At 32.1% G+C, this 12,761-nt stretch overlaps 1 protein-coding gene across 1 annotated transcript in view; it reads right to left on the bottom strand.

Moving 5' to 3' along the window:
• LOC145328322 (uncharacterized) overlaps nt 1–9,877 on the bottom strand; it is a 29,728-nt gene extending 19,851 nt beyond the window's left edge. Inside the window, exons 1-7 of the mRNA XM_080171951.1 lie at nt 9,816–9,877; nt 8,192–8,260; nt 6,129–6,183; nt 5,667–5,743; nt 4,268–4,325; nt 1,935–2,020; nt 1,587–1,653 (exon numbers count right to left, since the gene is read on the bottom strand). Of these exons, the coding sequence (XP_080028077.1) occupies nt 1,587–1,653; nt 1,935–2,020; nt 4,268–4,325; nt 5,667–5,743; nt 6,129–6,183; nt 8,192–8,260; nt 9,816–9,850 (447 nt within the window). The 5' untranslated portion in view covers nt 9,851–9,877. The remainder of the gene's footprint in view (nt 1–1,586; nt 1,654–1,934; nt 2,021–4,267; nt 4,326–5,666; nt 5,744–6,128; nt 6,184–8,191; nt 8,261–9,815) is intronic.
• Between the last annotated feature and the right edge of the window lie 2,884 nt (nt 9,878–12,761).

Below are 12,761 nucleotides of genomic sequence, written 5' to 3'. Positions count from 1 at the left end.
AAAGTTTGAAATCAATAGGACAATTCTAACATGCCTGAATTAGCGAAAAAAGCTATCCGTTACGGACGGACGGACCGACCCTAATTATAGAAAAGCTTCGCTTTTAAAAAATATGTAAGATATAAAGAAAATATTTTGTTTGAGAGCGCGCTCGTCCCCCAACTATGATAATTGTTCAACATGAAAAGGATATTTTTCGAGGGGGCGGAGGTATTATTTTAGTAAGGTGAAATATACCAAAAAACCTTTTAGACTTAAACCCAAAAGGAAGCTTTAATGGATAAGGAGAGCCATATTAGTACATCGGTTTATTTTTGGGTACAAACATACAGACTTACAGACTGATAGACACACACTTCCTGTTACTATATTGTAACCAATATTTGTCGCTTAAAAACATTTCGCCAAGTGATCAAAATCTAAAATTCAATAATCATCATTGCAAAAATTTGCAATAATATATATTTATGTAATTGAATGATTTGCAATTATATAATTTTTTCATGAGAGTATAAAATTAATAGGATCTGTATAACCGCTGAACTCAAATGGTTCTCATTTACAGTGTAGCTTGTCATTGGTTCAGAGAATGTTATGACTATTTTGGTGGCAGAGAATTTGCCCCTAGAAAAAAGAACTTCCACCAAAACTCTAGTACTGAAACTAAGGGAAGAAGGGTGACTCCCACCCTCACTCACCCTCACATTATGTGCTTCTTGAAACTCCTAGGGGCGTAGCCGCTACTTCTTACAAAACCCAGTTAAATGTTGGGCTATACTCAAAAAAGATGCCTATATCAGAAAACGCCTATTGCATATTTACAGACAGGCAAACATCTTGTTACTTTTATATAACCAATATATCTGTCTAAATAACCATCATTGAAAAAGTTCCCAATATATCTATATTTATGTAATTGAATGATTTATATGAATATAATTTTTTTCATATATATAAAGTAATATGATCTGTATTCCTTTGTCTGTCTGTCTGTACCGAAGGATCTATCTAACCATTTCAGCAGTTTTTATCGATAAAAATTTGCATTGAAAGCCTTAAAAGGATGGGTAATGAGTGAGAGGAGGGGAGGGGGGTATGATTTTGGTTAGTGGTGGTTTAACAGATCTGTAGATGTATATACAAATAACTACCTCCGCCCCTTTTTCAATAACCTTCTTTTTCTGGTAGCAAATTGTTTTCTGCTACTTGGCTGTGTTAATATTCCTGTTACCATTGGTTAATTTTTAAGACCCAATTGAGAGACAGCACAAGGTCGTTGCGATAGGAACATACTGTTATTTAACCCTTTCTTCCTCTGGTGTTCACTTCTTTATATAGAAAACTAGAGGCTACGCCACTATAGGCCTCTAGAAGCGATTATGTTTGGAGAAAATTCCCTCCCCCTTTTATATCAGTTTTTAAAAATGTGTATGGTTAAGTTTTTTTTGGGCGTTTCCTATTGGAGTTAAACTATTCCAAGAACCTATGAGAACGAGAAGCTACCATATCGATTTAGCGGTAACAAAGATTCTTCGGTACAGATACATAGACACAGATCCTGCTACTTTTATATAAGGATAATTTACCTTTAATTTTCTTTCTAATTGTTCAATGGCATCCTCTCTTCGTGCGTTCTCCATCTCTAGCTCTTTCCTATAATTGGATATATTATTACTTGCATTTTACACCAGATTATCATGTACTCTAATTAAGTGAATTTTGAAGCTGGCTAAAATAACGATCGTCCCCATCCACCCCCTTTATACCATTCCCCTCCATCCTACTGGATGCACGATTAGACCAATAAGTGATTTCGATGTTAACAACCTGTATTAATGACAATTTTAACTACTATGTATTGCGCCGCCCACGAAACCTTTACAAATATTTCTGTAGAGCCGATACAGTTGTTGATTACAGCTGCCTGGATTTACCTTATTTTATGAGAAGCATCCGCTCTTTTGCTAACAACTCCGACATTTGTAGTACTACTTCCCAGCGTTTCTTCGGATCTCTCAACCTTAATTAAGTAGACGGATGACTGTGTGTCTGTCTTAATATGTTAGTTCATTTAACTAAAATAACAAAAGCTGACACCCTCCATTCTTAATTCTAATATATAAAAACTTATATTATATAAGTATAATATCCTTTCATAACTGAGAATCTGCACGTTCATTGTGCGCTTATGAAAAAAAATTAACAATAATCTGTTGCAATTTTTCTCTTTTTTTGTTATCTTGCAAAAAAAACTGCAGAAAAAAACAATAGAAAAAAAGGTTCTCATATTTTGTCAGTGCAGGTTCAATATAAACTTAATCATGTATACTTTAATATAATCAGGGGTCTTAAGGGGCAAAACAATGTACGCTGTTTGTATTTCTCCTATTATGATAAACAAATTATCCCTTCTTTCGATTTTGATATTGGTTGAAAAGTTTGAACCAATTAAGTAAGATTTAATAAAAGGAAAAAAATACTTTGAGTACCAGTATAATTTTTAGTCCAATGTCAGCTCCCTCCATGTATATAACTAACATTTAAACTTTAAAATTGACTTACTACCTTATTTTAAGTATGGGAGGGGGGGGGGGGGGGGCTGTGGGCGATAAATAGCAACAAATTGATATTTCCCCCCAAAAAATAATTACATAAAAAATATTTTTCCTGGATTTAAAGTTTGTTGGCAAAAATGAAGGAGGAAAACCAAAATACGATTACGCATATAACTTCAAGGTTTAACTTTAGTAAGGTTAAAAAAATTGGTGGTTTCCTTTACAACACATTTGGACTACAAACTATCTTTTTGAGGAAAACTGTTAAGGTTCATATCAGCGTATTATTATTTGGTGCTTTCAATATGACATTTGGTCACGTTATTTGTTCATTTTAGGATTAAATTGTAAAATTGCAATTAAAAATTGTTGCATTGTTCTTCATTTTCTCACATTAGAGTATAATAGTTGAATTGGCTTAAAAGTTTTGTTTGTAGGGCTTAGCAGAAAATAGTTCTAGATTGCAAAATAACAAGCACAATATGTGTAATAAGTTGCGATAATAAAATTAGAATGAAATAAAATACAGAAATAATAAAATCCAAATAACTGCATACTAAGTAATTATAATTGCACAAATAGATGTAGAATATACATGGATATTATGACACTGGAAAAATTTTCGTCAATTTAGGTTGCTATTTCCACTGTCCTTTATTGGTCAGTTTGTTCTACAGTAAAATAAGGAGGGTCGGGGAAAGGGGGGTGGGAATGTCGTTATTTTAGATATCTACAAGTTATACTTTTTTAGAGTATATTATAATCTGGTGTAAGATTCAAGTAATATCAAATCCATTATTGCACAGCTTCTGTGTATGTGTGTGTTTTAGTCTATACAGTTGTTAACCTAATCACAGTGTGTTTGAAGGTTATTTATTTAAAAGTTTGAACAAGTTTGTTTTTTGAGTTCTTCATAAAACCACTTCTTAAGTGAGTTGATTCATGGCCATTTTTATCGGTTGCTTTGCTAAGGTCACAAAATTTTAGCCTTAAATAAATCATATATAAAGAGGTTTTATAACAGACTTTATAAAAGCAAAGTTGTTCAAAATTTTCAATAAATAATATTTGCTTTCCTTGTCATGATTATGCAGTAACTCCTAGTGGATGAAAATTGAGCTTGAAATTTTCAAATCTAATTTTCTCAAAAACGGCTGCATTTTAGATTTTGTTGAAAAGTGAAATGAAGTTACCTAACCTAGGATAACGAAATGTACTATGTCCCAATTTAGGTTCTGACACAAAAGTCAAAGAACCTTCATACGCGCTGTGTAATATATTAAGAGCGATATACTTTATAAAAAAGGACTTCAGACTACCATGACACTTGACACTGGTTGTAGCAGTGCTATAAACAACAAGGGATCACTGATTAACAACGCCTTCATTGCGCACGACCTTTCTCTCTTAGTCTTTTGTCGTTTGTATGATTTTAATTTTTGTTGTAAATATACATACATATAAAGTTTGATGTATTTCATTTTCATTGGCCTCATACTGCTACAATTGCCTTCTCTTATTTGTTTGCTTTAAACTTTCGGTATATTTGTTAAGGTCAGATTGATTGGTTCAAACTATCAGTGTCCAAACAATACTTTTGATGTACAGTACAGTAGGTATACTTTTGTTTATCATAATTAGGGATTTACATGATCATAGTTAATTGTCCAATCCCTTAAGATCCCTGAACTTAATTCAATAAAATGAGTAACCTCTGCTTCTTTGAGAATCAATGTTCTTTCCAGTTGTTTGATATCTTCCTCTGCAGTTCTGAAATATAATCATAGTAAATAGTTAATAATTAACCCTTTACAGTCGGGCCCCTTGCCGCACCTTAATCGGTCGGGGGGGGGGGGGGGCGTTCAACGCCCCCCCTAATTATCTCAGTTCCTATTAAAGCTAGAGGGCTAAATTTTTTTGTGCAAGTCCCCTGTTTGATAATGAATTTCCGACCTTTTATAAGTCTAAGTCAATTTTCGCTTCCTTCACCCTTTTATTTAACAACCTTTGTTTTTAGGTCTTTTTTTATTTAAAAATTTCAAACGGCTGTAATTTTCTTATTTTTGAAGCTAGAAGAAAATTTTTTTCCCAGAAAATGTTTATTTTTATGTAAATTTTACGTTAGAAATATCAAATATAAGTTTCAGCGGCCGCAGCTGTACTTGGCAGCTGCCAGACGCCGCAGTCGACGGTCGGCGGGAAAACGGCGACGGATCTTCATGAAATTTTAATATGTTATGAAGACATGTAAGAAAAGCTTAAGTTTAAAATTTGAAGTCTCTAAGTCAAAAATTGCGGCCACAGGAGCCTTTTAAAGATTTCTGGAGACCTGGAGGATCAGGACCTGCAGGATCATACCTGGAACCTGAAAGTGACTTGAACACCTGTATTTCATATAAGGATGTACTACTAGAGGATTTTTTAGTATTTTGGTAAGCTAAAATGCTTTGTTTTAGTCAAAAAAATAGTTTTGCTCTTTACCTGGATGACCCTGCCAGGTTTGCTGGCATCCTGTGCCCGCCAGGATGGAGATATTCAAAAAATTCGAACTCTCAGTTGTGTGTTATACCCATACTTAAAAAGTCAAGCAGTTTGGGCTCTTTATCTTTCACACACAGAAAATGAGATAGAAAAAACCGGATGGGGGGGCGTTCAACGCCCCCCCCCCCCCCGACCGTTAAGGGTTAATAATTATAAAAGTACAGTTAAATGAAGATTCGTATAAAAAAGTGGTTTATTATTGTTTTCTATGGCTAAGAAAAATATCTAGCCTAAGTACATTTCTATTAAAGTTTCTGTATGATGATTTAATAATTTGGAAAGAAAAGTAAATTAAAGACAAAAGGACACATTGAATTCTATAGCGAATGTTCAATGATTTTAAATCTAAATTAATCTCTCGAAAATGATGAAACCTCTTTTAGCACGACTGACAGACCAACAGATTTAATATACTATATACTGGGTGCTGGTATAGAGAATCTTTATTAAAAGATTCAGCCGTATATCTTGAATAGTAGCCAAGAAAATCACATATCCCCATTGCATAATGGACAGACGGATAGAGAATTAAAATGAGTTTTAAAGTAGCTTCGCTACAAAAGAAAATACCTCAATAATTTAGCTTTTTCTTCAGCTTTAATTTCTGCCAGTAACAAAGCTTCATTTGTTGAATCAAAAAGTTCTTCCTAAATTAAACAAGGATGAAAACAGTCAAAAAGCAACTGGGATTTCAAGGGATAATATAATTTACCACTCTGAAATGTTGAAATTTTTAAAAGTTGAATTTGAAGAGTTGATTTAAATCAACCAACCACCTTTCAATGAAAGTGATAAAAGTTTTCAAGTCTGTTAAATTAAAGTATGTCCATAGCTAGTAAAAACATCCTGTATTTAATCAATTTTATAATCTTACAAAATATAATCATAAATAATAAATCATTAGATGCGTTTCAATTCTATATCTATTAATATTCCCTAGTCTGACCAAATGAGCTTTTCTTTTGTAGTTGTTGTCATCCTTGTTATATTACAATATTTTTATGTTGATAACAATTATCAAAAAGTTGTTACCTTTTCATTTATTTTCTTTAAAAACTTTCTATGTCTTTCTTCCATGGCTTCAGCCCTGAAATAAAAATAAACATTGTCCAATAAACTAGAGGATGTGCCCCTAGCCCATTTTATAAAATACTTAAAAACTATTCATTCATCGTTTTACCTCATATGCTTCTTGGGTAATTGAAAAATCCGTCCTCTCCCATTATTTTTAAAGAAATTAAAATTAAGGTGTGACAGTGAAAGTGGTACTTTTTTTCTGTTTTTAATGTTGGCTAAAAATCAACCCCCATTCTTATTTTCAATTCCTTTAAAAAATAAGATGGAAGTTTCCGTCCTTGCTAAGCACTTTCAGTTTTTATTCTATATTTTTTACTGATTACCCTTTTCCTATAATGATCGTTGATATACTTTTTTCCCTCTGAATTAGTTATGTATTGGCCAAATTGTAACTTTTTCTGCTATTGTATAAACGGTGCCAATTGACACAATAATTTATCATATACAAGAGCATATAAATATGTACGTGTTTAAAGGTTTTTGTATAAAAAATATCGAAGAAAATAAAGCTTTACAATGAAGAGAAAATATGAAAATAAAAAATGTGGGCCTACAACTTTTTTATTTGTCAGCTCGTCTTTTAGTAGGTTAATAAAAGGAAAACATCATATTACTTTTTGACAAACTAGCTGATACTCCATCAATGGAAAAGAGTTAAAAAATAGCTTAAACCATCCTAAGACCTAAACCTGAAAACAAAACCTCTAAAATCAGATGACCTTTGTGAAGCTTACCTAAAATAAAAACCCAATAGGTTCAGTAGTTATTGAGATCTTAAGCTTCGGACAAAAAAATCTTACTACTTTATGTAATAGAATAGTTAAAACAAAAAAAAACAATTAAAAAATAGCGTTTGGAAGAAATGATTTTGATAAGTTCTTCGAAAACTTTTTGAAGAGTTATATTTGGTCAAATCAAAGTAATCTTTTCTTCCGTTTCAGCAAATTTCGTTTTCCCTCAAAGTGCCTGGTTGAGCACCAAATGCCCCCCCCCCCATATGTTAAACAAAATGTGAAAATACAGGTGAGAGGGGGGGGGGGTGTTTTGTTAGGATGTAATGGGTAGCCCAACAGGGTTGAAGCTCCGCAGAATTTAAATTTAAGGAGAGAAAAACTAACTTCCCTCACCTCTTATTTTAAAATTATTTCAACTTTATGTGGGGGGGGGGGGGGATGGTCAGTGTTCGACAAGAACTTTGTTGTAAAGAACCCAGCGAACTAAACAAATCAATAGAAACGTGATTTATTTGTGTAGACTATATTTTTTCATTAGAAAGTTAAAAAAATATATGTACTTTTCTATCCATTTTATTTTTAAGAATTTAAGTTTTTCAATAAAAGCATCTTACTTAGCTGACTTGCCTCATCGGTTCATAGCAAATACATTTACTATTTTAAAACACAATTGGCTATATAACTAAAATTTTATGCTTAGTAATTTAATTAACTTTTCTATAAAAAAAAACACGGATGACAACATCCATAAAAGCAAAGCTCTAAAATCGTTGGACAAACAAACATTAACACTTTCTCGATATTTTCTCGTAGAGTGTCAGAACTGAATAAGCAGAATGTAAATGTTTCAAAACTACTTAAACTTCGCTCCCAACTTTGTATTCCAAAATTCATATGAATAGAATAGCTATATTACATAACAAATTTTTGGTTAAAAAGGTCAAAAAACAATATGGACGTACTGAATTTCTGGTAACGACTATATAGTTGCTACGCTCCCAAAATCTTACCTTACTGTTACTGAAATCATCATAAAAAATCTATTCTATCAATTCTAAGATGTTTAAATTAAAAGAGCTAAACAGACGGACGGACCGTCCATAATTAAAGAAAATATTTGCTTCTAAAAATTAAGTTATGTATATTATATACTAGGGGCTTTGCCCCAAGAGGTTTAATCTACCTATTTTTGTGTTATTTAGTTTTAAAAAGGAAAAATTAAAAAGAATTTTTTTTTTTGGTGGGGGGGGATTTTTTTTGGTTGATTTAAAAGTTCTCTTATACCTGGCATTCGCTTCGTTTGCACATTCTTCCAGTCTGTTGGCTTTAGCTACAGCTCTAGAGGTCTCTTCACTAGATAGATAGATAGATAGATAGATAGATAGATAGATAGATAGATAGATAGATAGATAGATAGATAGATAGATAGATAGATAGATAGATAGATAGATAGATAGATAGATAGATAGATAGATAGATAGATAGATAGATAGATAGATAGATAGATAGATAGATAGATAGATAGATAGATAGATAGATAGATAGATAGATAGATAGATAGATAGATAGATAGATAGATAGATAGATAGATAGATAGATAGATAGATAGATAGATAGATAGATAGATAGATAGATAGATAGATAGATAGATATATAGATAGATAGATAGATAGATAGATAGATAGATAGATAGATAGATAGATAGATAGATAGATAGATAGATAGATAGATAGATAGATAGATAGATAGATAGATAGATAGATAGATAGATAGATAGATAGATAGATAGATAGATAGATAGATAGATAGATAGATAGATAGATAGATAGATAGATAGATAGATAGATAGATAGATAGATAGATAGATAGATAGATAGATAGATAGATAGATAGATAGATAGATAGATAGATAGATAGATAGATAGATAGATAGATAGATAGATAGATAGATAGATAGATAGATAGATAGATAGATAGATAGATAGATAGATAGATAGATAGATAGATAGATAGATAGATAGATAGATAGATAGATAGATAGATAGATAGATAGATAGATAGATAGATAGATAGATAGATAGATAGATAGATAGATAGATAGATAGATAGATAGATAGATAGATAGATAGATAGATAGATAGATAGATAGATAGATAGATAGATAGATAGATAGATAGATAGATAGATAGATAGATAGATAGATAGATAGATAGATAGATAGATAGATAGATAGATATATAGATAGATAGATAGATAGATAGATAGATAGATAGATAGATAGATATATAGATAGATAGATAGATAGATAGATAGCTGGATTGATAGATGGATAGATTGATGTCAGCTTAAATCTTATAAAATGGTAGGTTTAAAGCTATATTTGAAGAGAGCTTAAAACCCTTTATGAGGCTATACCCAAAAATTAAAAATTCGATCTTCAAAAATCTTAATAATTATATTACACCTCCCCACCCTTGAGTAGAAGCCCCTAGAGACTTTAGGTGAAGGCAATAGAAGTGCAAAATAGTATGAAAACAAAAAGTTATATTTTGTTATTTTTCTATTTCACCTCTGTTTTCCTAATCTAACTTTTCTCAAGATTTAAAAGTGTTCAAAGAAGGAAAAATTATTGTAAAAACTTTGCAATGAATTCAACCTTTTGATGCCAGGAAAAGGTTTTTTATGTTTTTATGATTATAGCTGCTCTGATAACTGATTCTTGGTTACTCTATAGTCTATGACTTTGTTTCGGTGATTTGCCATCCATACTCTTTTTATCCCCAGGGAAAACTTTTAGGGAATAATGTATTATTCATATTACAATAAATGTTTCAATGCTAGAATTTCTATGCTAAAAAATTAGATGGATACAGGCATCTTTGTTATAAAAACCAAAGAAAAGTGTTACCTTAGCATAAGTAGTTTTTTCTTTATCGAATCCATTTTTGTTTTATCTTTTCAAAAATGTCAATAATTAATAACGCGAAAAATTTTTTTTAGTTTATTCCACTTTAGTTAATAAAAACGATTGAAATGTTGTGTTTGATTAAAGTTTTTAGTTGGCTAAATAACAATTTTATCATAATCGGTGATTTATATACAATACTTGACTATTGTTTATAAATTACAAAATAGCTTAAAACCACCACAGGACAAGTAGCTACATTCCCTGAAGAGTAGAGCTCAATCGGTTTAGCAAATACTGAAATCTTAAGGGACAGACATCATTCTACCTCATATTATAAATTATTTACGCTACTATAATATGCATTACTTAATTGATTTCGACCAACCATTGCATCTTGTTATCCTTATACTAAAGTAACAGGATGTTTGTCTGTTTTTCTGTTTGTGTGTACCGAAGGATCTCATTAACCGCTGAACCGATCGAGTTCTCCTTAATAGGGTAGCTTCTCATAGGTCCCGGGAAGGTTTATAACTTTTTTCTTGGGGGGTGGGACACACCCAACCCCCCCAAAAAAAGAAAAATAGCCGCTAGTTCGAAATAACTTAACCCTTACAGATCGGGGGGGGGGGTCAAAGAGCCCCCCCTCTAGTCTTTTCAATCTCATTTTTTTTGTAGGTAAGATGGAGAGCTGTAACTTCATGACTTTTTAAGTTTAGTAATTATACGTCGGCAAGAGGATATCTGGTCTGTGTCGGTCGTGGTGTCCGGTCAAAGTCGGTTGGGTAGCAAAAAAAATTAGAAAAATTCTAAATAAATCTTAATTTCTACATTATGACTTTTGTGTATAAGGTAAGAACCTAAAATATTTTTGGTGAATACTTGGATATCAATGACCATCTGAGAAAAGTGGTGTTATGACCGTTTGACCGCTCCCTGACCGACTTTATGACCGATTTTGTCCGGCTTTTAATACAGACATATATCATGAATATCGTGGCTTCTATTACAGCTAGAGACCTATAATTTTTTTTGGTAAATCCTTGAGCAATAATAAACAGATAAAAATATTAATTTGCGCCGCCAACCGCCGTTTTACCGCCGTAACCGCCGAAAATGGTGGTTTCCGTTTTTTGCCGTTTTTCGGCGATGATCAGAAAAAGTAATTTTTTTGTTATGAAAAATAAAAGTTCGTCCTAAAATTTGGTCATCCTAGCTGCAAAAATTAGCCGCTCTACAGCTGTTTTAAAATTTAGCGGCTGGCTATGACTGCTATGACTAGAAAAAGTAATTTTCTTTAAAAATACACATGAACCACCAGAAAAAAATGTTACGTCTTTATCTGTACCAGGAGCCGAGATAGAGGGGAGGGCTCTTTGAGCCCCCCCCCCCCCCCCCCCCCGATCTATTAAGGTGGGAATTGGGGTCCGATCTGTAAGGGTTAATAAGATATCTTAACGGATGAGACAATGGACGATGAATTGATAACGTGGTTATAAAACTTTGGGGTATTAATGTAATCCTAAATTCACAATCCATTGTACCCTCCCTCCCTGATATTAACATAATTTTTCAATTTTCAATTATATTTTTTCAATTTACGAAGGTTACAATTTTTCACATTTAGTTTGTTAAATGAATCACTACAAACTAAAGGCATGGATGGATTACACTTTCTAAAATTATGATAAGATAGCACAGTTAGATCCGTAAATATAGTAAAGAGTTTTGGTAGAGCTAAATTATGTAAAAAGTAAAATTATAAGATTTGTTGTCCAAATGGGTGTATTATTACTTGGATCTTACACCAATTTTCATGTTCCCTAATAAGTGAAACTTGAAGCGGGATAAAATGACGATTCCCCCATCCTAAGATTATTTTGTTAATTTAGGCATCTTAGAATTGTTCTATCAATTTCAAACTTTGCATGGTGATTCCTGTAGTAGTTAGGTATGATTAAGAAATCGTAGCAACTCTATAATTTTGATTTTTAACTATTTTAACAAAAAAATTTATGTGATCCAATCTTCCGATTGATCTAAATTTTTGGAGTACTGATTCCTATTACAATAAGGTACAATATTATAATAATGATAATAATAATAATAATAATAACATATATTTCCTACAAGCCGCGACTTCCTCTGGCCTGACGAAATGCACCTCCAACCAGTGAAGGGGCTGGCTGATTATATATACTTTATTTTTTTAGGGCTTAATAGCCCATCAGCAAGGGAGCTACCACCTTTACGGATTATTTAATCAAATTTTTGTGAATAAGCGAAGCAACTCTATAATCAAGTCCTAAAAATGTCAATATGTCCTTAAACAGTATTCTGCATTTTTGAAGTTTTGCAACAAATTTACGTATAACTTTGTCAAAACTTATTTATTTATATTTTGTATATTCAGTTCTGACACTCTACAAAAGTTGATTTTCGTCTGTCATACCGTTTCCGAACTTCGCTTTTATGCATGTTGTCATCCTTGTTTGCTTTTATTTACAAATATTAACATTATTTTAGATTCCTAAAACGCAGCAGACTATTTGCACATCTAACTAATATCGAAATATAGAATATGATAGAAAGTCTTTATGAGAAAAATCGTCCAAAAATTGCTGATCTTTGCACTTTTACTTTTTAGCCTAATTTAATTTAAATGAATAAGTAAGTAACCCCTTTGCTTTCCTTGCGAGCTAGAGGGTATAGGGACAGGAAAATGGAATAGTTATTTCTCTCAACGTATTATAAACGGCTTTATAGAATATATAGAATATATAATTTTTCTCGTATTCATTCGAATCCGGTGGATAGGAACCGGTTCTCATCCATACGAAAAAACTATGTATAGCATCGTATTACATGCAGTTTTCTACGAATATAAAAATGTACAATCATAAGATTAAAACCATTTTTTTAGCCCCGAGGTGCCGAAGGTGCCGAAGT

This window comes from Acartia tonsa, chromosome 9 (assembly GCF_053477335.1).
Source record: "Acartia tonsa isolate MP-2025a chromosome 9, ASM5347733v1, whole genome shotgun sequence".
Lineage (NCBI taxonomy): Eukaryota > Metazoa > Arthropoda > Copepoda > Calanoida > Acartiidae > Acartia > Acartia tonsa.
Note: the sequence above shows the minus strand (reverse complement) of the source record. Positions and strands in the feature narration are given on the sequence as shown.